The 26,037-nt window shown below is 21.6% G+C and overlaps 2 protein-coding genes across 2 annotated transcripts in view; one reads left to right on the top strand and one right to left on the bottom strand.

The window, feature by feature from the left end:
- Nucleotides 1–25,322, bottom strand: part of LOC122510388 (zinc finger protein 236-like) — a 73,889-nt gene extending 48,567 nt beyond the window's left edge. The window contains exon 1 of the mRNA XM_043625006.1: nt 25,314–25,322. The gene's annotated coding sequence lies outside the window, so the exon portion shown is untranslated. The remainder of the gene's footprint in view (nt 1–25,313) is intronic.
- Nucleotides 10–13,297, top strand: LOC122510390 (arf-GAP with coiled-coil, ANK repeat and PH domain-containing protein 2). Its single transcript, XM_043625010.1, has 11 exons — nt 10–308; nt 674–731; nt 995–1,053; nt 3,835–4,008; nt 4,115–4,759; nt 4,865–5,044; nt 7,730–8,020; nt 8,103–8,949; nt 11,784–11,883; nt 11,973–12,093; nt 12,343–13,297. Exons 1-11 carry the CDS (start codon nt 256–258, stop codon nt 12,506–12,508), a joined length of 2,694 nt encoding a protein of 897 aa, XP_043480945.1. The 5' UTR covers nt 10–255; the 3' UTR covers nt 12,509–13,297.
- Nucleotides 25,323–26,037: the final 715 nt, after the last annotated feature.

Here is a 26,037-nt window from a genome sequence, read left to right as displayed (position 1 = left end):
ACATTGGTAGCACTTGCACTTTGTAAACAGCTGACTGAGTTTTGACAGTAGTCAGTCAGTGTTTTAAGATATAAAAAATAAATTCAACAAAAAGTGAGAAGTGAATGTGTTTTTGTGCATCGTCAAAGTTTACAACATTGTTTCGTACATTATGTGATCTCACTTTTTATAAGAAAGCGGAAATAATAAAAGATTGCTAGTACTTGAGTTCTTCAATTTACACCCCAAAAAAAAGAGAAAAACAATAAACTCAACATGAAGGCTTTCATCGAATTTGATGAATGTTTGCGAGATACACCAAAATTCCGGTAAGAAATTAATTTATCCCCCTAAAAGTGTTTGCTTATTCTGTAAATGAGATTTAAATATGTGGGTTCAAGCGCAGCTGTTACTATCGTTAATGATGCTCAATAAGTGTTTCAGAATCTTACATCTTCTTCTGATTAGTTCACACATGAAATATGTAAATTGTAGGTTCTTTGTTCGTTTTTCGAGATTTTGATTTCTAATTCACAGGTTATTAACCTCAATCTTTTGAAATAATTATTATTTTCTTTTTGAAAATGGGGCGAAAAAAGTTTTTTTTTCTCTATAAATAATTTATTTTATTTTAAATATCAAGATATTTAAAATCGAAGATTTAAAATAATATTCGAAACACTTGTTTTTACAGAATATGCATTGAAGATATGGAAAGCAATATAGATCAACTGGAGCAAAAACTAGATAAGGTATTATTTCACTTCTTTTAGGTCGAATATTTCTAAAAATTTGTTATTTATTTTGTATTTATTCTTGATTAATAATGTAATTAATAAATAGTAATCAATATTCTACATTAATTTTATTTATTTTATCTTTATATTGCTTATTTAACTAACTTATTTAACACAATAAAAAATATTGAAGTAAATTTAAATTAAAAAAATTAATTAATTAAAAAAAAATTAAAATTAATTAAAAAAATTAAATTAAAAAATTGTTATATTTTCAGGTTATAAAAAACTGCAGTTCTATGATTGATGCTGGAAAACATTTTATAGGACAACAAAGGTATTAAAATTTTTCTATTTTACAAGTAAAAAATTTACATAATTGTATATAGCTAATTATTTTTCATTTTGTTATTTTATTATTGAATTTTCTTCTTATAAACGATAATTTATAGAAAGAAATATTCAGTTTCTTTAAGGAGAAAAAATAATTTCAAAGCAAATTTTCAAGTACACATAAAAAGACGTTCTTTGTAATTTTTATTGAATTAGATGAAAATATATTTTTTCCCAAGTCGTATAATAACTGTGAGTATCCCAGGAATGTGACATGTGCTTGTGTATAGTTATATGTTGTGAACCAAACGAAAGGGGGGCAGGAAACGCGGGCAAATTATTTCTCTGCTTCAATATATGACTCATACCGTAGTTCCCGCGTAGAATACAATCAAGTCTTTTTTTTTTTAATGATAAGCTTCACACTTTGATGCATCTCAATATTTGAATTCTATTTTTTTTAATCTTTATTTGCCACAGGAAATTTTTTTAAATGGTTTAACTATTATAATTGATAATATTAAACTTTAACGTAATAAATTATTAAACTATCAAAATTATTGTTGTAATTATTAAACTATTAAAATTATTTTAATTATCTATTTTATTAAAAACTTTTGAGAACAATTGAATTGTTTAAGAAAATTTTATTACAATTTTTTAAAATAATTGAACTTATCTTGAATATAATTGAATTTTTTCCTAGAAATGTGATTAAAATTGTATTGAAAATAATTGAATTTATCAGAAGAATTTTATTATTTACGAAAATAATTGAATTCTTGCCAAGAATTTTACAATTTATAACAAAAATTGAACTGTTTCGACGTATTTTATCAGAATTGTTGAAAATAATTGAATTTTTATTACAACTCTTAAAAATAATTGAATTTAAATATTTTTAAAAATAATTGTATTTCTTTCGAAAAATTTTATTACAATTGTATTGTAAATAATCGAATTCCTCCGAAACATTTTATTATTTATGAAAATAATTGAATTTCTTCGAAACATTTTATTATTTATGAAAATAATTGAATTCTTTTGTAGAACTTTATTGTTTATGAAAATATTTTAACTCTTGCGAAGAATTTTCTTATTTATGAAGGAATTTTATTAAAAATTTTGAAAATAATGATTTTTTTAAAAGAATTTTATCAAAATTGTCAAAAATAATTGAATTTATATTAAAATTCTTGAAAACAATTGAATTTAATTAAGATTTTTAAAAATAATTGTATTTTTCTAGAAATTTTATTTAAATTGTATTGAAAATAATTGAATTGCTCTTAAAAATATTATTTATGAGAATAATGAAATTCTTGCGACTTTTATCGACTTATTTAAAAGAAATTGCGACTTTTTTTCCAAATTTTGAGACAAAATTTTTTCAAGTATTTTATTACAAATTTTTGAAAATTAACTTTCAAAGAATTTTAAAAAAGAAAATTTTGAAAATAATTGAATTCTCAAAAATTTTAATGAATAATCTTCAAGTGTAAATTCAATAAAAATGAAAATTAATTAAAATTAGGTTTTAAAAATAATATTAAAATAGTTTTGAAAAAAAGTTATTCTCTGAATTATTTTGTTTTAATTTTTTAAAATTAAATTATTTTTAATATTTTCGATATTTATTATTTTTAATATTTCCGAAAATCCAAATACATACATAAAATAATAACATTAAAATTTTTTAGAATTACTTTTAACTTTTTTGAAAAAATAATCATATTCAAAGTTTTTAATTAAAATTCTTCAAAAAATGATTTGTTTTTTAAATTATTAAATTAATTATTTTCGAAAAATTTCATTACAATTTATTTATAAAAAACTAATTCTTAGAATTGTTTTATCATAATTTTTTAAATTTCAATTACCTTCGAACAAAGTAAATTAAAATTTTTAAAAATGTACTATTTTTGAATTTTTCAGAAATCATTTACAATTAAAATTCTTCAAAAATTTGATTTTTTTTATATTTTTTAAAAAATCAATTATTTTTCAAAGATTTCATCAAATTTCAATTATTTTTCAAACATTTTACAATAAATTTAAATTATCTTTTAAAAGATTTTACCAAATTTTAATTATTTGGGCATTTTTTAATTGTATGCAATTGTAAAATTATTGTCTTTCAAAAATTATTTAGAAATATTTTTAAAAAGTTAATTTTACGAATTTCTTTATTAAAATTTTTGAAAATATTATATCATAATATCTTTAAAAAGAAATGTGTACGGTTTCAATAATTATTATAAAAAATTGAATTTTTTTTATTTAAATAATTTAATTCTCTAAGAACTTTAGGAAAATTATTAAAATTTAATACAGATAATTGATTTAAAGATAAAGTTTAGATAAAAATTGTAGAAAATAATTGAATTTTTGGCAGGGAAAAAAGTTTTTAGTTTCAATTTTTTTAAATAGTTTTTTGTTTTAATTTTTAGAAATTATTAAATTTCAGAAGTTGAAATTTTTTTTATTGTATTTTCTGCGAAAAAAAAATAAGAAGCATTTAAATATTTATTTAGCAAAATTATTGAAAGTATTGATTAATTAAATTTAGAAATCAGTGAAGAATCAGGGAAAAACAAAATAAAATTTTTGTGACAGCACTAAATTAAATAAATGACTTTTTCGACTTTTTTCTCTATTTTTAATCGACTAAAGCGACTTTTTTTGCTCGTTAAAGTCGATCCAAGGCCTGATAAATATAACAATTAACGTAAGTTATTAATAGTAATTAAAGAATAATAAATAAAATTTTCTTTCCACCTTTCAGTCAATTTGCAAATAGTCTTTGGGAGTTATCTCTCTATTTCAGCGATGATGCAGAGATAATGGCATTTTTAAACAAATTGATTCACGCCCTACAAGAAATGAACAAATTCCAAACAATTCTTTTGGATCAAGCGTCGAGAACTGTGATAAAAGATCTGAACTCATTCGTAAAAAGGTAAGAAATTAATCGAGTTTAATTAATGACTCAGTCGAATTGATAATAAAATTTTTTTTTATTACCATTTATCTCTCTCTCTCTCTCTCTCTCTCTTTCTCCGCAGTGATATTAAAAAAGTCAAGGAATCTCGACATTATTTTGATAAAATATCTGGTGATTTGGATATAGCGCTAAATCGAAATTCTCAAGTGCAAAAATCACGACCCGCTGAATATGAGGAGACATCGAATATTTTGTCAGCAACTCGATCGTGTTTTCGTCACACAGCTTTGGATTATGTTCATGCTTTAACAATGCTTCAAGCCCGCAGAAGACATGAGATACTTGGAACATTATTGAGTTATATGCACGCGTGTATTACTTTCTATCATCAGGGGAGTGATTTGGCTCAGGATTTGGATCCATTTCTCAAGACACTCAGCGATGATTTAAGTCGAATGAGAGGCGACTCAACGAAATTGGAGAAGGAAATGGAAAATCGACATATTTACGTGACCAATCGCGATTTTATTCCATCGGAAAGTGTTGGAAATAATAAAATGGAAGGTTATTTATTTAAGAGAACGAGCAATGCATTTAAAACGTGGAATAGAAGATGGTTCTGTTTGAAGGATCATCAACTTGTTTATCGTAAGCGAAGTGGTGACAAGGATTTTACAATTATGGAAGAGGATCTTCGTTTATGCACTGTTAAACCTGCTGTTGATTTCGATAGAAGAAATTGTTTTGAAGTTCTTAGTCCTACAAAGTGAGTTTATTGTTTATACAATTTTTTTTGCTGCTGCTGCTGATGGGAATATGATTTAGAAAAATTTGTGAAAAGAAAAGGAAATAAATTATTTTCTAATTATAGGAGTCACATGTTGCAAGCAGACAGTGAAGAAATGTACTTAGCATGGATAACGGCAATGCAGCAAGCTATCGGCGCTGCAATTCAAAGGGGAACGGGGACAGTTTCAAATTTCAATACTCTTTATGTTCCGACACACGATAGTAAAGGGCCAATACGACCTCCTCCCAAACCGAAAACTAGGTGAGATAATCAAAAAGTTTGCCAAATTAATTATTCTTCTTTATTATTTTCAAAAATTTTTATAAAATTTGTCGCAGAAATTTTTAAATTTTTTAAATTTTTTACTTCTTTTGTAAATAACATTCTTTGATAGAATTCAAATATTTTCAAAACATTTGAATAAAATTTTACTAAAGAATTCAATTATTTTTAATACAATTTTAATCGAATTTCACGAAAAATGTAATTATTCTTAAAAATTTTATTAAAATTCGTTGAAAGAAATAATTTAATTATTTCTAGAAACTGTAACAAAATTCTTCTCTAGAATTCAATTATTTCTAGAAACTGTAACAAAATTATTCTCAAGAATTCAATTATTTCTATAAATAGCAAAATTCTTCAGATTTACTATAAATTCTTTTGAATATTATTTTAAAAAAATATTCTTCACAAGAATCTAATTATTTTCATAAATTTTCATAAAATTCTAAAAAAAACAATTCAATTATTTTCAAAAGTAATAAAATTCTTCGCATAAATTTAATTATGTTTAAAAACTTTTTTAAATTCTCCTGAAAAATTCAATTATTTTTATAAATAATAAAATTATTCTCCACAATTCAATTAATTTTAAAACATTTTAATAAAATTTTTCCGAAGAATTCAATTATTTTCGTAAATAATAAAATTCTTGGCAGAAATTCAATTATTTTTATAAATAAAAAAATTCTTTACAAAAATTCAATTATTTTTTTTTATAAATAGTAAAATTCTTTACAGGAATTCAATTATTATCAAAACATTTTAATAACATTTTTCTCAAGAACTCAATTATTTTCGTAAATAATAAAATTCTTTGCCGAAATTCAATTTTTTTATAAATAATAATAATTCTTCAGAAAATTCAATTATTTTATTTATTTATTTATTTATTTATGTATTTATAATACAATTTTATGAATAATATAAGTTTTTTTTTAGAAATTCAATTTGTTTCCAAACAATTTTAATAAAATTTCACGAAAAAATTAAATTATTTCCTTAAATTTCGATAAAATTCTTTAAAACGTATCAATTATTTGTATAAATAAATAAATTCTTCTTAGGAATTAAAATATTTTTAATCCAATCTTAATATCATTTCTCGAATAAGTTGAATTATTTTTAAATAATTATAATAACATTTTTCTAAAATATTAATTTAATTAATCTCAAAAGTTTTGATAAAATTTCTTTTAAATTTCAATTATTAACAAAATTTACAATAAAAATTGTTTAAAAAAATACATTATTTTAAAGGAATTCTTCAAAAAAATGTAATTAATTACGAAAATTAAAACAAAATGGTTTAAAAGAATTTAATTTTCTCTCAATAATTTTAATAAAATCATTATTTAGATTTAGAACTATTAATAAGTACGATTATTTAAAAAATTGAAAATAAATTCTTTATAAAATTCAATTATTTTTAAAATTTGCAATGAAAATGATTTAAAAAGTTTCATTATTTTCAAAAAATTAAAATATTTGTAATTCTTGCCAAGAGTTAAATTTCTTTCAAAAATTTGAATAACATGAACAATTTTAATAGAATTTCTGGAAACGATTCAATTATTTCCTAAAATTTTGATAAAATTCTTTAAAACAATTCAATTATTGTCAACAAATATTGAAATATAATTCTTGCCAAGAGTTAAATTATTTTCAATAATTTTAAAGACATTCTTGGGAAGAATTCAATTTTTTCATAAATAATCAAATTCTTGGCGAGAATTTAATTATTTCAATACAATTTTAATAAAATTCTTTGCAAGATTAAAATTATTTCCATAAATAATACAATTTTTCAAAGGATTTCAATTATGTTCAAAAACGTTAATAAAATTCTCCCTAAAAATTCAATTATCTTCATAAAAAGTAAAATTCTTTTCAAGGTTTCAATTATTTTCTTAATTAATAAAATTCTTCGGAGGATTTCAATTATTTTCAAAAATTTGAAACAAATTCTTGTCAAGAATTCAATTTTTTTTCATAAATAATTGAATTCTTTACAGAATTTCAATTATTTTCAAAAATTTGAAATTAATTAATTGAGTTATTTAAAAAAACACAAAGAAATTCTTCAAAAGAATTAAATTATTTTCTATATTTTAATAAAATTCCTTGAATGAATTAAATTATTTTAGAAAATTTTAATAAAATTCTGAGAAAAATTTAATTATTTTCTAAAAATTTTAATTGATTAAATTTGATTAAATAATCAAAATGTTTCATTTCAATTATTAACAAACGCGATTATTTAAAAATTTTTGAAAGAAATTGTTCATAAAATTAAATTACTTTCACAATTTTCAATTAAAATTATTAAAGAAAATCCATTATTTAAAAAAAAAAATCCAAAGAAATTTTCCAAAAGAATTTAATTAGGATTTCTAAAAATTTTAATTACATTTTTCTCGAGAAATCTATTATTTTCATAAATAATAAAATTCTGCGAAGGAATTCAATTATTCTCAAATTTTTTGATAAAATTCTTTGTAAGAATTCAATGATTTTTAATACATTAATTTTAAAATTGAAAATATTTGAAAAGAAAAATTATTAAAAACGTTTGGGAAATTAAAAAGCAAACAATAACTAACATGAAACTGCGAATAGATTACCGAAATACAACGATTATTAATATAGATTACTATTTTCCAGGGTATGGGAACAACTGCTAAAAATACCAGGAAACAATAGTTGTTGCGATTGCGGAGGCGATAATCCAACATGGGCGAGTATTAATTTGGGCATCACTCTTTGCATTGCTTGCTCAGGCGCTCACAGAAGTCTTGGAGTTCATTACAGTAAAGTAAGATCATTGACACTCGACGATTGGGAGCCGGAAATTTTAAAAGTCATGGCCGAGCTAGGAAACACAGTAGTGAATAATATTTACGAAGCTCTACCAATACCACCGGATATTATAAAGGCAACGCCAAAATGCAATGCGTAAGTTTTTCAACTTTCTTCATTTCCTTTAATTTATCCAATCTCAAATTTATATGAAACAAAAAATTATCTTTCCTTACAGAACATTTCGCGAGGCTTGGATAAAATCCAAGTACATAGACAAAAAATTTGTAAAATCACTCACCACGTTAACAACGGGACAACACGCAAGTCGAGAATCAATGCATTTTCGCATGTGGAGCGTTAGAAAATTACGAAGAAGACCACGAAGCAGAGACAAAATGGATTTAACAAGTAAAAATAAAATTCCCACATTAAAATCAGTGAAAGAATCATCGCAATCTGTCAGTTCCGAGGAAACAAATTCAACCGAGAGTCTATGCTCATCATCGGAAAAATCGAAAAAAATCGAGAGAGACTCTGTTAGTTCAGACGACAGTGTCAATGTTGTATTAAAAAATGAATCAACTTTGTATAAAATTCTTCCAGAAGATTATTTAAAGATTGTTCGAGAAGCCGAATTGATGAGTTTGGGAATTAATGATAACAATTGTAAGGAAAATAATAGTTCAGATAGTAATTCATCATTGAAAAGTGTTGATTTCTCCAGTAGTGCTGCTATTTCAAATGACATTTGCGATCGTTCCGAAAGCAAGGATATCGATACGGAAAAGTGTAAAAATAAAATAAAGGATTCCGATATTCTTCTATTTGGCTGTGATTTGCCCAAATCAATGTTAGAATCGAGTTTGGAATTAAGTTCCGATCAGGATTCAACGGCTGGCGAAGAAGAGGAATTTGCCGATGAGGAAGATATTGAAAATTTACATCCCGATATGTTGCTTTATAAAGCTGCTGTGGCGCATAATCTTCCTGTTATGTGCGCCGCATTGGCCGTTGGTGCTGACAAATTGTGGAACAATGTCAATGATAGAGGACGAAGTCCATTGCATCAGGCGATAATTAGTGTGAGTTTTCAAAGTTTTTATAATTTTCATTAAATATGAAACAAGTTTTACAATTTGATTTTAATTGTATTTTTTATTTTATTGTAAAATTAATTTGGTAGTTTTTACTTCTACTTTTGGAACTTTAGTAATTTTGGTAGTTTTTGGGCCTCGGATATTATGACTTTTTTCGACTTATTTTCAAAAATTGAGACTATTTCTGGGTGTCTACTATTTTCGTTCAACAAAATTCTCAGTTATTTCCTGGTTTTGTCCTAATTTTTCCCGCTTTTTTTCTCGTCAAATTTAAATTTATTTGATTTCGAACATAAATAAATCTATAAATGGCTTCCAAATTTTTTATTCGTTTTTATGAATAATTAAATTCTTTTAACAAGTTTCTTTAAATTTTTTGAAAATAATGTTTTTTTTTAATAATTTTAATTAAAAATTTGGAAAATAAATTAATTAAACAAAGAAATTTTTCGATTTTTTAAAATAATCTTGTCTGTTCATAATTATAATTGAAAATTTGATTAATTCAATTTTATTAAAATGTTTTGATACTAATTGAAATTCTGCAAAGAATTTTACTATTTCTAAAAGTAATTGAATCCTTCTAAAGAATTTTATTACATATTTATAAAAATAATTAAATGTTTGCGTGGAATTTTATTAAAATTTTAGAAAACAATTGAATTGTGAAGAACAATTTTTTTATTTATAAAAAAATTGAGTTTCTGCAAAGAATTTTATTATTTACGAAAATAATTGAATTTCTGCGAAGAATTTTATTACTTTTCAAAAAAATTGAATTGATTTTTAGAATTTTATGGAAATTTGTAAAAATAATTGAATTCTTGTGAAGAATTTTTTTTTAAAATAATATTCAGAAGAATTTAGTAAATCTGAAGAATTTTGCTATTTATAGAAATAATTGAATTCTTGAGAAGAATTTTGTTACAGTTTCTAGAAATAATAGAATTATTTCTTTTGACGAATTTTAATAAAAATTTTAAGAATAATTACATTTTTCGAGGAATTCGATTAAAATTGTATTAAAAATATTGAAATTCTGCAACGAGTTATACTATTTATGAAAATAATTAAATATATTGCGAAGTAATTTTTAAAATTAATATTATAATTACAGTTACTAACTTGCCTTGATTATTTTCGAAAAGTTTAAATAAAATTCTTTAAAAGAATTTAATTAGTTTTAATAGAATGTAAAGAAATTTCAATTTCTTCTAAAATTTTCAATTATTTATCACTTATTAAATTAAAATACTTTGAAAATTCGATTTTTTATAAAGTTTTTAAGGAAATTCTTTAATAAATTTTATTATTTTCAGTTGAATTTCACAAATTTTTATTAATTCGATAATCTTTTTTTATGTATTTTAAACTAATTCAAATTTAGAGAACACTATAAATATCTATAAAAATTGAAATAAAGTGCAACTTATTTTGATTTTTATAGTGCGAAAAGTATAAATATAGGTAAATCTTTCAAAAATTATTTTTGAATACTTTTTCTAATTAAGTTTTCGAAATATACAATTGAAAAGATTTGGAATAATTAAAGTTTAGTAAAATTTAATTGAAAATATTTGATTTACTCTTTAAGTATTTTATTACAATTTTTGAAGAATTTTTATTGCAAATTTTGAAAATAATTGAATTCGCAAAAATTTTAATGAAAAATCTTCAAGTGTAAATTTGAAAAATGAAAATTAATTAAAAATAGCTTTGAAAAAATTAATTATATATAATTATTATTGAGAAAACAATCATTTTTAGCACTTTTAATTAAAATTCTTGAAAAAATTAATTATTTTGTTTTTAAATTATACAAAAATTCTTTTCAAAAAACCAATTATTTTCGAAAAATGATAATACAATATTTTTAAATAACTAATTTTCAGGAATTTTTTATGATAATTTTTTAATTATCTTCGAACGAAGTGAATTGAAAATTTTTTAATTTTACTTTTTTTTAGACTTAATAATATTTCGGAGAAAACCTAATCATATTTAAAATTGAAATTCTTCAAAAATTTGATTATTTTTTTATATTTTTCAAAAATTACATTATTTTTAAAAGATTTTACCAAATTTTAATTATTTTTAAAAGAATTTACCAAATTTACATTATTTTAAAAATATTTTACCAAATTTCCATTATTTTTAAAAGATTTTGCCAAATTTCCATTATTATAAAAAGATTTTACCAAATTTGAACTGTTTCGAAGATTTTTAATTGAATACAATTGAAAAATTATTTTAAAATATTTTTAAAAAATTTATTTTAAAATTTTCTTTCTTATAATATTTGGAAAATAAAGAAAAACTATGTCCGTTACAGTTATAATTATAGTAAGAAATTGAATTTTTTTATTTAAATATTTTAATTCTTGAATAACTTTCGAAAAATCATTAAAAATTGAATTAGGTATGAAATTTAGTTAAAAATTGCAGAAAATAATTTAATTCTGAAATAATTGTAATTTTCAGAAATTATTAAATTTCAATTTCAAATTTTACTTTCTGTGGAAAAAAATACGAAGTATTTAAATATTAATTTTAAAAAATTATTCAAGTTTTGAATAATTGAATTTATAAATCAGTGAAAGGGGTAAATTAGACAAATATAAAATAAAATCTCAATTTTTTTTTGTTATTCGACTAAAGCGATTTTTTCGCGCCTTAAAGTCGATCCGAGGCCCGTAGTTTTTTTTTTGGTAAAAATCAATTAAATAGAAATTCTATTATAAATTTCGAACAGATGAGTTTTTTCAAGAACTCAGAATTAGTTAATTATAATAAAGTTTATATTTTTTAAAAATTTCTAGGGTTCCGTAATGTCATGTGAATACCTACTTCTTAATGGTGCTCGAATAAATTGTCAGGACGCAGAAGGAAAAACTCCATTGCACTTGGCTACAGAATTGGGTAATTATTCAAAATCGTAAAAATATTTAACCTTGCAATTTTTGCGGCAATTAAAATTAATTAATTAATTGTTATTTTATTTATCCAAGGTCACACAGCCCAAGTATGTTTATTGTTGAAACATCATGCTGATCAACATATTGAAGACGAAACCGGTGTTAAACCACTTTCAATCGCAGTGAAAGAGGCAAATGCGGATATAGTCACTTTGTAAATAAACTATTCATTTATAATTCTAATCTAAAAATTCAGTAATTATTAATTAACAATTAATTATTAACTATTTATTATTAACATTTATTATTAACTATTAATTAGTAATATTAATTATTAACTATTAATTATTTATAGTCTATATTTTGTTTATATTTTATTTATAGTCTATATTTTGTTTCTATTTCATTTGCATAATTATTTTCGAATTTGAAATAATTGAAATTATCGTTTTTTCCTTTACAGACTACGACTTGGATTATTAAACGAGGAAATGAAAGATTCCGAAATTGGAGTTTCGGGCGATGAAACATTCAATGACGTGGTTCGCGATTTTAGTCATTTGGCCTGCTCACATCCCGAGAGGTTGCAAAGAAGAAATGACTACAATAATTCAAATGCTCCAGAATGATTTTCAATCAACTGGCCACGAAAGGTCTTTGAATTTCTAATAGATTCGCGTTCAAAGGATTAAAATGCCTGATTAAAGAGGATGCAAAACAATGATCCAGTTGGAAGTCTACGATCTCCGATTAAAAGAACTAAAAAAGTTTTATCAAAAAAAAAAGGTAAATTTTCATCAATCTCACACTTTTATTCGTACCTGAATAATAATATTTAAAAAAAACGAAAGAATAGTATTTAAAAAAAAACGAAAGAATAAAGCATAAATAATTCGACAAGAAAGATCAAACCTCAATGAATTCGTTAATTCATTATTGATATCGATCTAAAGAAAAAAAGCTTTTATATAATAAATTATACGTTTTGAAATAATGAAAAAAAAACTTTTGAAATAATGAACTTTCAAAAATAGGAATATAAGAGCTAATTTAATTTTGACAAATTTTATTTATGTCTAAGTACATAATTTGATTTTATTATCGCATTCCAAAGCGTTAATAAAACTCTTTATTGAGTGTTTATTTAGCATTCGTAAAAAATTGTGCTTCATACTTATTTAATGAAAGATGGAACATTTTTAAACCATCCGATTTTTACATATACTTAATTATATATTTATACAAATAAACTTTTTTTTTTTAAATTATTTTTAAAAGCAGATTCTTAAGCGAAAGTCCTTAAATCACAGAGGAAAACGGTGATTTTTGCCATTATTTTAACTTTAATCTTAAAAAATATTTTTAACTTGACTCTGAAAATCAGAAAAAAGAAGTAATAGAGCTTAAAAAAGGAGTAAGAAATATTAATGAAAAAAAACTCATGACAACCTTATAATTTTTAAATTATAAATAAAAAAAAATATTCTGTGCCAATTGCTAAATGTGATTTACATTTTTGCTAATGGCGGAAAAAGTTTTTAAATGTACATAAAAATGCAATTGTTTAAATAGTGCCGTTAATGTTGACTATATACAATCAATTGTGAATGAGAAACTTGTTGCCAAATTTTAGGTATTATATTATTAATATACATATTTGTAAATAAAAATTATAGAGAAATGCAAACCAATGAATTTTAAGTAAGTGTGCAGTGCATACCGCATAACAAACGTCTTTTCATATTCATAAATAAAAAAATTAGAATTTGAAAATATTAAAATAGTATTTGAAAGTTTTTAAAAATTAGATTAGCAAGTCCAATTTGCTTAAATGCTTTCAATTTAAAGAATTAATTCAATTTATAGAATTCAAAAGAAAAATTATCTTTGTGATATAAAATCATTTTTAAGTTTCAAAATTTATTTTTCTAGAAAATACTTATCGTTCCATGTTCTTAGAAATATTTTATTTTATTTTTTTTTTTTACTAAATGTAGAATTGCGGATTAGGTGACTTTTCGATTTTTTAGTTAAAATTAAAATTTTCAGTTCTATTGTAAAAATATACTTTTTTTTTTGTCTCATTTTTATTGAAAATTTTTTTTTCTAACAGAAGAAATAAATAAATAGATTTATGTAGATTTTGCAATTTTACTAAAACTTGGAGAAATAATTTCTATTTTTATTTTTAACGGAAAGTTTCACTGCCTCTCTGCATTAACAATTAAACGCTTCCGAAAAATGTAATTCCCATTTTAATAAAATTGCTAGTAATTTTAATGTTCTGCATTTTTTTTACATTGCTTTTATTAACGTACAATTTAATTTTATACCCAATATGAATTTTTCACGAGTATTTTTTAATGTGTTCGTTTAATAACTTGTTTTAATATACATTTATTTAATTTTTGATATTTTTTAATTTATAAATTAATTTTAATTTTTCACACATTTATAAATGGTCAACATTGAAAATAATTTTGTATTTTATCATCAGCCAAGAGTCGAATAATTTATAATTAATTGTAGAATTACGTATAATTTGGCATTAAGTGAGAAACGATTTGAAACGATTTCCCTAAAAGGGAAACGATTTTTACGCCTATAAAAGAAAAAAAATTTAAATCTTAGTAGTTATTGAAATTATTACGAAATGAATAGAAAAAAAAATATTTGTTAAAGGCTGTCAATTAATATGTAGAAAAAAAAATTCGTATTATTTGAAAAGTATTCATCACATATTGAAAAAAAGAGTCACAAAATCTTGATTTTTTAAAAATTGATTAAAAGTAATTAAAAAATTGATTAACAGTAATTAAAAAATTAATTAAATTAATTAATTAAAAAATTAATTAATAAGATGCAATGACTTCTTTTTTGCTTCTCGGATTGAATTTAACTCTCTTCTCATGAATTTTACTGTAAAAGAACAAATGTCTTTGTTAATAATATAACATGTAGAAACCGTAAAGAAAATGTGAGCGTTACATTGAATGAATTATACGAATAAGTTATTGCCGAATGTTTATATAGAAATTGTATACATCTTTATGCCATTTAAAATATATGTGTGTATCACAATTGATATAGAAAATGAAGAGTTTCAATGAAAATGAGGCCAAGTCACAGTAATCTTTCCTTTTTCACAAACATTTGATAATTAAATTAATTTTATTTTCAGTCTAATATTATTTACGACTTTTTTCCGATTTCCTACTATTTGGAAACTTTTTCCAATTTCTGACAATAAGAGCTACTTTTTTTGTTGAAAATTTGCACAAATTTAAATTCGCCAAAGTTGGAATAAAAAAATTATTCTTAAAAATTTGTAATAAATTTCTTTCAAACAATTCGATTATTTTCAAAACAAAATTTTCGAAATTATTAATTTCAATTATTTTCAATATCTACTATAAAAATAAAAAAATACTTTATTATATTTTTAATCAACAAATTGGCCAAATTTTTATTTAAAACTTAAAAATTTATTTTCCTCAATTTTTGATTTTCTTACAGATTTTTATATTTAGAATTTTTTATTTAAATCCCCACAAGTTAGCAAGAGACAGACTATATTAACATGAAAAAAAAATCTTCAAAGGTGAGTTTCAATTTTTTTTTTCTGTATTTGATTTTTATTTGATGTTTTCTTTATAATAAATTTGAAATTTTCAATGTTGTAGGGATTAGAAGACAAAACATCTTTGAAACAGAGAGGAAATGAGACACACATTTTCTAAAATTACGGAAGATTTATGTATATATTGAGAGAAATATTATTTTCTAAGAAATTTGCGTCTCTAATTCAAGGTTTCGTTTTTTTCTCTTTCTTCTTTTTTCTTTTTTTGTGTGCGTGTGTGAAAAGAAATCGCAGAGGAGAGAAAAACTTGAATTTTATAAATTAAAAGCTACATTTGCAGAGATCAAAGTCCATGGTCTTTGTCAGCGGTCAATTGACGCATATCGGTGGTTTTATCGGTATAGTTGGCAGAAACTCAGACGCATAATCCACGCACAGTGATTTATAATTTGCTTCTCTCGTTCATCAAGAACGACGTCGTATCGAGAGTACACTAGCTTCGCTTGACAAAAAGCGCTGCGACAATAGATGAGAACATGAAGATTATTTCAAAGACTAGACTCTGTATTTCATTTTTTTTTTTTTTGGGTATCTAACTTTTCTTTTATTTCAGCGAACTTTTTTGATCGCTTTCTTGTATTTTGCTTCTTCTTCTTTTTGTTTTTTCATTTCATTTCATCTACTAAAACCTACTATTTACTACTTTTTTTACGTTATGCTACTATTTAAGTTCTTTTTTTAGATATCAGCCACTAAAAGCTACTATTTCTGTTATTTTTTTTTTGAGAATTTCCATAACTTTAAATTTGCAAATACTGGAAATCAAAAAACTATTCTCAAAAATCATAAACAAACTCTTTAAAACGATTCAATTATTTTCAAAAAGTATTCGAAATTCAATTATTATCAATATCTATATAGTCACAGAAATTCAATTCTTTTTAAATATTTTAATAAAAATTTTCACAATAATTCAATTATTTTCATAAATAATAAAATTCTTCTCAGGAATTCAATTATTTTTTAAAATTTTAATACAATTCTTAGCAACTATTCAATTATTTTCCATACATAATAAAATTCTTCGTAGGATTTCAATTGTTAAAAATTTAATTTCAATTCCTCGAAAAAATCAATTATTTCAAAAAAATATTTTTTTTTATTTCTTTGAAAGAATTCAATTATTTTCAAATATTTTAATAAAATTGTTCCAAAGAAATCAATTATTTTAAATACAATTCTATTTAAATCTTTTTTGACATAATCCAATTATTCTTTTAGATTTTAATAAAATTCTTCCCAAGAATTCAATTATTTACATAAATAATTCTTCGAACGAATTCAATTATGTCGATAAATAACAAAATTAATCCCGAAAATTCAATTATTTTGACGCATTTTAATAAAATTCTTTGCAAAATAATAATTATAATTCAATTATATTCATAAATAACAATATTAATCACAAGAATTCAATTATTTTTAAAAGTAATAAATTTTGTCTTGAAAATTCAATTATTTTCAAAAAAAAATTTCAATTATTCTCAAAAATTTTAATAGAAGTCTTTGTAAAATTTAATTATTTTTAAAAACTTTTCTTAATTCAATGATTTTTAATACCTAATATTTTTATAAAATTTCCAAACAAAATTCTCTGTAATTCAATTATTTATATTAGAATTTGCATAAAATTCTTTAAAAAAATTAAATTATTTACAGAACTATTAGAATTTGCATAAAATTCTTTGAAAGAATTCAATTATTTACAAAACTATTAGAATTTTTCACAGGAATTCAATTATTATCAAATATAAAAATAAAGTTGTTTTAAAGAAATTAATTATTTTAAATACAATTTTAATTAAATTTTTTTGAAATAATTCAATTATTTTTTTAAATTTTAATACAATTTTTCGCAATAATTCAATTATTTTCAAAACTAACAAAATTTGTCACAGAAATTCAATTCTTTTTAAATAGTTTAATAAAATTTTCCACAATAATTCAATTATTTACATAAATAATAAAATTCTTCTCAAAAATTCCAATATTTTTAAAAATTTTAATTCAATTCTTAGCAACTATTCAATTATTTTCTATAAATAATAAAATTCATCGCAGGATTTCAATTATTTTTAATACAATTTTACAGGAGTTGCTCAAAAAATGTAATTATTCTTAAAAATTTAATTTCAATTCCTCCAAAAAATATATTATTTAAAAAACTGCTTTTTTAAATTCTTCCCGAGAATTCAATTATTCACATAAATAATTCTTCGAAAGAATTCAATTATGTCGATAAATAACAACAGTATTCATGAAAATTCAATTATTTTTTTAGGCATTTTAATAAAATTCTTCGTAAAATTCAATTATTTTTATAAATAACAATATTTATTATAAGAATTCAATTATTTTTAAAAGTAATAAATTTCTTCTCGGAAATTCAATTATTTTAGAAAATTCTAATAAAATCGTTTGCAAGAATTCAATAATAATTATTGTCAAAAAATTTTAATTGAATACTTTGTAAAATTTAATTATTTTTAAAAAGTTTTCGCAATTCAATGATTATGAATATCTACTATTTTCATAAAATTTACAAACAGAATTCAATTATTTAAAAAAAATTTTGTAAAAATCTTTGTAAGAATTCAATTATTTTCATGATTAAGAAAAATTTCTCGGGAATTCAATTATTTAAATTAGAATTTGCATAAAATTAGTCGAAAGAAATCAATTATTTGAAAATTTTTATAAACTTCTTGACAAGAATTAAATTATTTTTTTAAATATATATTAAATTGTTTTGATGAATAATAAAATTCGTTCCAGGAATTCAATTTATAAGTCGGATAAGAAAAAAGTAAATATTTTTGATGAAAAATAGGTAAAAATCAGGAAAATAAAAAATATGGAATGGGATTTTTCGTCAGTTTTGTGAAGTGTCTAAAACGAGTTTTTTTGTCGTTAAGTTTAATTTTTCGACAGCTACTTTTTTACTTTTTTTTTTACTTTGAAAACTACTTTTTGGTACTTTTTTAAAATTAATTATCGAGTGCGAAGTCTGTGGTTACCACAAAAATTTAATTTTGATTTTTCCTTGATTTCCAGACAAAATTTTCACTTTTTCCCTGAACCTAAAGAATATTCTGATTAACTCAGAAATTTATCAAAAAAATTCGTAAACAATTGAATTTCTGTTTCTAGAAATTTACTGATTTTAATAAGTAAAAATTTAATTATAGTTAAAATTTAATTAGTAAAAACTTCCACCAATTTGAATTGAAATGAAAACGTGAATGGGTCAATGCCCTCGGTGGTGGTGATAGGATGATAAAATATTTTTCATTCACAAATCATGCCACATTTTCATATTATTATTATTTTCAGCATCATCATCATCATCATAATCATTATTGCAATATTCAATTGAAATCTTTTGCACCCTATAAAAGCATCGCCACACACGCTTCAAGAGGCGTGACATTTTCTTCCCCTTCTTTTCATTATCTTTCGCAATATAAGCTTTGCATTGCCAATTGAAATCAGTTTTTCAAGTTGATCACTTTTTCATGCGTTGCCTTTTATCACCAATATTTCCGAAGCAACCTTGAATTGACAAACAATTATTATTGCAAAGACTGATATTACTAAAACATTGTATAGTTTATCAAATCTCTGAATATTTTTTATTTACGCTCAGAAAAAAAGTTTTTCTTCATTTTTTCCTCTCACTTATTTCTTCGATTGAAAATTAATTTTTCTTTCATTCATAGCAAAATTTACTTCATTCAAATAAATTTCTTTCATTTAAATAAATTTCTTTCTTTCAAAAAATATTCTCTCATTCAAAGAAGAATTTCATTTGAATTTCATTTGAATTTCATTCAAAAAAGAATTTCTTTTATTCAAAGAAAATTTCTTTCATTCAAAAAAATGTCTATGATACAAAAAACACTTTTTTTTCGTGTTATTAATTTTCACTAAGATTTTTTTTTAATCTTTTCCTCATAACTACGAACTAACGCACAATGTGATTTAATTAGACTTCGTATACTTTAATCTCTAATCATGGCGTATCTAATTCTTTATTATTTTTTAAAATAATTATTTATTTTTTAATAATTATTTTTTTTTCATATATTTGTAACCTTTATATCCTCACGGATCATTGAATACAATTTTTTGAGATTTTTTTTTTTTTTAAATAAACTGACACATTGTAAATCGCAATTAATGTAGATAAAATACTATTAACTGATTGACATTTCTTATTGCGCATATATAACATCCGGCATCAGATGAATTTTTTTTCTCTCTCAATCTTCCTAGAACTTTGATGATGATGATGAGTAAGCATTTATAAATCCCTATTTTGATCGGTTCAAGGGAGAAAATTCCGATGATGAAAGATTCGGAATTCTTTAGTAAATGTAGAATATACACAAATCTTATCGACCCTATTATTGATAAGAAAATTAATATACTTTTATTTAAATATAAAAGCGATGGCGACTTATTGAAATCTCCCAAATATTGTATCTTTTGCTTCTCTATCATCGTGATTTTCTTCTGCACCATTTTTAATTATCTGAAAAAGAAAATGTAAAATTAATATTTTCGAAATAAATGTAAAATTATTATTAATTTTCAGAAAAAAATTATTTTTTTCAAAAAAATGTAAAATTATTTTTTAAAAAAAAAAGAAGTGTTTTACAAACAAATTGTCACAAGTAAAATATTCTATTCATCAGTTTTTTGAAGATTCGATTCTTTTTGTTTGAAAAGTGTGCGTTAAAAATAAAAGCGGATTCCGCGAGGAAAATTTGTTTAGCCTTCTTGATTTGAAGCAGTTGTAACTGGTAGAGTGGCGGCTCGCAGTCTACGCCTAGGCATTCCTATCACCGTATAAACATATATAGAACATCGTAATGAATTTAATTCGCTTCCTTATTTTTAAAGGTAAAAATTCTCCCTCAAAATATAAATTTCCCATTTTTTTTCCAAATAAAAATATTTATCATCTTTTTTTTTTAAATTTAAATTTTCCAAATTTCGATCTTTCAGAAAGTTGCGAGTCATTAGTGAATTTATTTTCGATTCTAAGTTGACATTTACCGCGAGGATTGTAACAGCATCTGCGAGGCATTTAACACTGAGTGAGTAATAACAAAAAAAAATTATTTCGAAAATTTATTAATTATTTTTCTCGTATTTTTTAACAATTTACAATAATCATTGTTATTACTAATAAATAATTCGAAATTTCAGAATATAATTTTCGTTTCTAGTTAAATTTTTTTTGCACGCAAATAAATTTTTCTCAATAATATGATTTTGAAAATAAATTCTAAAATAGTTCCGTGAGAATTATTGTAATATAGGAAGAGAGAATTTTAAGAACCTAAATTACAACCCTGAAAAATAACAGTGTCGAATCGTTCGAAATATCATTTTGCCGTGACTAATTCGAATCGTTAAAACTTAATGACTCGTATGTCATGGTCATATAGCAAAAACTGAAAATTGCTTCCTCAAATTTATTTATACATTTTTTAAAAGGATCAAATTATATTCTTTCATTTCATTCTTCGCTTCGTGGTTGATTCCAGTCAATTCGTTCGACTATATTTGCTCTTTGAACTGTAATCTTTGTTCCTTTTTTAATGACCCTTTTTCATCCCTTCTAATGAATCTGCAAATATAACTTTCAATTTTTATGACAATGAATATAGAAAAGAATTTAAAAGTCCAGAATTAATTATTACATTTTTAAAGAGAAACAAAAAAAGAAAAATTTTCCTTCAATTCAAAGAAGTGGTCGCAGTAAAATTTCAAATTAATGGAAAAAAATGTTTAACGTTAATAAACTTTCTGTCTCTTATCGAACGAATAGAATGAATACGATAATTAAATTATTATTATTATGCAAATTAAAGAAATTTTTTGTTTTCAAATATTAATTTCAATTTTTGAATAATTTCAGATTCAAAATTTAAAAACATTCAATTATTAAATAATTTACTAATTAACTATAATTATTTATTGTCTTCAAAAATGCTAATAACATTCTTCGCAGGAATTCAATTATTTTCAATACAATTTCAAAGAAATCCAATTACTTTTTTAAATTTGATAAAATTCTTTGTAAAAAATCAATTATTTTTGAAAATTTTGATTCAATTCTTTATGAGAATTGTAAAATTTTCAATTTTCAATCATTTTCATAATTTATAAAATTGTTTGCAGGAATTAAATTATTTTTTACATAATTTAATGTTTTTAAAGATTTTCAATAAAATTCATTAGAAGAAAAAAATTTAATTAAATTCTTCAGGAGAATTGAAATATTTGCAATACAATAAACAATTTTAATTAAATTCATCGAAAAAATTCATTAATTTTCGAAAAAATTTTAATAACATTCTTAGCAAAATATCAATTGTTTTCAATACAATTTCAAAAAGAAATTCTCAAAAGAATTCAATTATTTTTTTTTAAATTTAATAAAATTCTTTGCAATAATTAAATTACTTTAAAAAAGTTCAATAACATACATCGTGAGAATTGAAATATTTTCATAACAGTTTCAATTAAATTCCTTGAAAAAAATTCAATTATTTTCGAAAATTTAAAAAAAATGTTTAGCAAGATTTCAATATTATTTTCATAAAGTATAACATTTTTTGCAGACAATCAATTATTTTCAAAATACAATTTCGATAAAATTTCTCAAAAGAATTCAATTATTTTTCTAAATTTGATAAAAATTCTTCGCAACAATTAAATTACATTGTAAAATTTTAATAAAATTCTTCACGACAATTGAAATAATTTTAAAACAATTTTAATTAAATTTCTCGAAAAAAATTCAATTATTTTCGAAAATTTTAATAAAATTCCTCGCAAAATTTCAATTATTTTTATAATTTATGAAAATTTTCACAGTAATTTAATTATTTTAAAGAATTTTAATAAAAGTGTTCACAGAAATTCAATTATTTTGAAAAATTTTGATTAAATTATTCATGATTGATTTACTATCTATTTAAATAATTGAATTGTTACGAATTTATTAACATTTTAGAAAATAATTGAATTTTTTTGTGAAATTGTATTGAAAATAATTTAATTCCTGAGAAGAATTTGGTTATTCCTAAAAATAATTCAATTCTGAAGAATATTATTTATAAATATAATTGAAATTTTGCAACGAATTATATTATAATATTTTATAAAATAATTGAATTTCTTCGAAGAATTTTATTATTTATGAAAATAATTGAATCCTTTTGTTGTGAAATTTTATTGAAAATAATTGAATTCTTAAGAAGAATTTTATTATTTATAAAAAAATTGAAATCTTCTGAAGAATATTATTATTTATAAAAGTAATTGAATTCTTGATGAAAAATATTATTAAAATGTTTCAAAAATAATTGAATTTTTTCGAATTGAAATATTCTAAATAAAATTTTAATTACATTTCTCGAAACATACAATTACTTTCATAATTTATAAAATTTTCCGAAGTAATTTCATGATTTTAAAGTCTTTTAATAAAATTCTTTGAAAGAAAAAAATGTAATTTAATACTTTGAAAAAATTAATTTTTTTCCCTAAATAATAAAATTTTTTCGCAGAAATTCAATAATTTTGAAATATTTTAATAAAATTCTTTAAAAGGAAAAAATTTAATGAAATACTTTGAAAAAACTTAATTATTTTCGTAAATGATAAATTTCTTCGCAGAAATTCATTTATTTTGAGAAATTTTAATAAAATTCTGTATAAGAAAAAGAATTTAATTAAATACTTTCAAAAAATTTAATTCTTTTCCTAAATAATGAAATTCTTTACATAAATGCAATTGTTTTGAAAAATTTTGGTAAAATTCTTAATAAGAATTCACTTATTTTTAATACAATTTTAATGAAATTGTAATCAAGATTTCAATTATTTTCATATTTAATAAAATTCTTCGAAGAAATTGAATTATTTAAAAAAATATAATTATTCAATTTTTAAAAAAAATGTTAATTACAACAATCTTTGGAGAAATTCAATTATTTTTAAAAAATTTGATAAAACTCTTTTGAAGAATTAAAATATTTTTTGTATTGTTTTAATATTAAGCTTCTTGTATGAATTAACTTATTTTTAAAGATATTAATTGTATTTTTCGTAAGAAATTTAATTATTACTTTGAAAATGTTTGATTAATTTATAAGAATTCAATTATTTTAAAACTTTTTCTAAATTTAATTTAATTTTAAGAAAGAAACTTAAATTTTGAGAACTTTTTTAAGAATTTAATTAATTTTTGGTATTTTTTAATCAAAAACTTTAATTTTTAAATTCAAAAAATTAAGAAAAAAAATTCCCCTAAAAAAAAAAAAAAAATTAGAAAACAAAAGGAACAAACTCGAAATACGAAGAGACATTCGGAATACAAAGATTATTAATAATGATTTTTTAACGATTAAAAACGTATAATCAATTAAATGAAATAAATTGAATTTTTAAGAAATTGGATTCCCAAGAGGTAGAGATTATAGAAATGGCATAAGCATAGGAATTGCCCTAATCGATTTTGCGTCGGTGATAGGGTAAAATAAGATAATCATCTTAATTTTGATAATTTGACTATTGGAAATTGTCTAAGGCGTCTCGATTTTCTATTCAATCTCCCAAGACGTTAACCTAATCGTCATTGATTGATCCTTATTAACGTTCAACTTATGATCTCCGCATAGCATACATACCAACATTCAAACATCTGTTGCCAATCTGTTCCATATCGGTCACAAACGTCACATGCAAAAATAAATCATTGACAGTACCGAGAATTCAATCAATTGATGCATTTTTCACACTTTTAAGATTCGCATATTCTGATTTCATTTAAATTTGCCTCCATCATTTTTTTTTCTTTTTCACCGCAAGTTGTACGACACATAACTCATTTCTTCGTTTTCTTAAAGTGTTTAAACATTTTTGTTTTATTATCTCTCAAACTCTCCAAGTTGATTAAAAATCTGAAAAATAGAAAAATAGAAAATTAGAAAAATTAAATTTCACTTTTAAGTTTATATAGATATACAAATTTTTGAAAAACTTACTTCCTTTTTGGTGTCTAAAACAAAAAAGAAAATAATTAGGTACAATTATAATAATTATAAAAAAAAATAAACAAAATGACACTTACTTTTTTAATGCTCTATTTTATTTTACTACAAGATCACTGAATCACTTTTAATTTTTAAAATCAGATTTTAAAAACACTACACAGAGCACTATTAAAAAAGAAAACAAATTTCCGTAATTGAAAATTGTTCAGTAAAAACGAAAATTAAAAAGAGAAAAAATACTTATTATTAGTGATAACAATTCATTTGTATAATTATTTGTATCAAATAATTATTTTTCTAAAAACATTTTTCTGCAGATATCAAATTGAAACCAGAAACGTATCCAAAACGTTGCTTCGCAACATTTTTTATACGTCTCAATTTGATATATGCAGAAAAATAATGTCTCAATTAAATGGTATTTGTTTAAAATAAAAATAGAAAAATAAAGGCAGAAATTATTTGACCAAAGTAAATGTTCATTTGATAATAAATTGTTCGCAGTAATTCGATAATTTGATGCAAATTAATTTTCATTCAGTGTAAAAAAAATTAGTAATTATCTAACAGAAATGAAAGAATCATTTTAAAATTTGTAACAATTTCAGTTTCTTGATAATTGTCATTTAAAAACGAGTTTAAAAAATAAAAAAATACCAGTGAAAAAAACTTTCACTCACCGATTGATGATTTCCTTAACTGATTGATGATAGTACTTACTATGTCAGTCTGAAACAGTAATTATTATATATTATTAATTATTAAGTTCAGTAACTAAAATAATTTAGAGAAAAAGGTATAAATTAAATTATTAGAAAGAAAATTAATTACATATTAATAAATTGTATCTTAATACAAATAGCAACGAGGTTCTTCAATAATTCTTAAACGTTCAAAATTAACAAAATATTTATTTAATTTTTATATAATTTTATTATAAAAAGTAATCTATTTTAATAATCGTTGTATTCTGATAAAATGTTTCCCGTATAAAGTTTTTGTTTCTTTTTCGTTTCCTAAATTTTTTAATAATTTTTTCTTTTAAATGTTTTTAAAATTAAAATTAATGCACTAAAAATAATTGAATTCAAGCAAAAAAATTTATTAAAAAATTATTAAAATAATTGAATTGCTTCGAAGAATTTTATTATTTATGAAAATAATTGAATTCCTGCAAAAAATTCTACTATTTATAAAAAAAAATTGAATTTTTTTGAAAAATTTTATTATTTATAAAAATAATTGAATTATTACGACAAATTTTATCAGAATTGTAGGAAATAATTGAATCTTTTCGTGAATATCTTTTAAATTCTTTTGAAAATAATAGAATTTCCAGAAAATATTGATTTTTATAAAAATAATTGAATTCTTGTGAAGAATTTTACTATTTATTAAAATAATTGAATTGTTACGAATTTATTAAAAATTTAGAAAATAATTG

This window comes from Leptopilina heterotoma, unplaced genomic scaffold (genome assembly GCF_015476425.1).
Source record: "Leptopilina heterotoma isolate Lh14 unplaced genomic scaffold, ASM1547642v1 Lhet_68, whole genome shotgun sequence".
In the NCBI taxonomy this organism is placed as follows: Eukaryota; Metazoa; Arthropoda; class Insecta; order Hymenoptera; family Figitidae; genus Leptopilina; species Leptopilina heterotoma.
The sequence above is the reverse complement of the archived record's forward strand: the minus strand, read 5'-3'. Positions and strand labels throughout refer to the sequence as shown.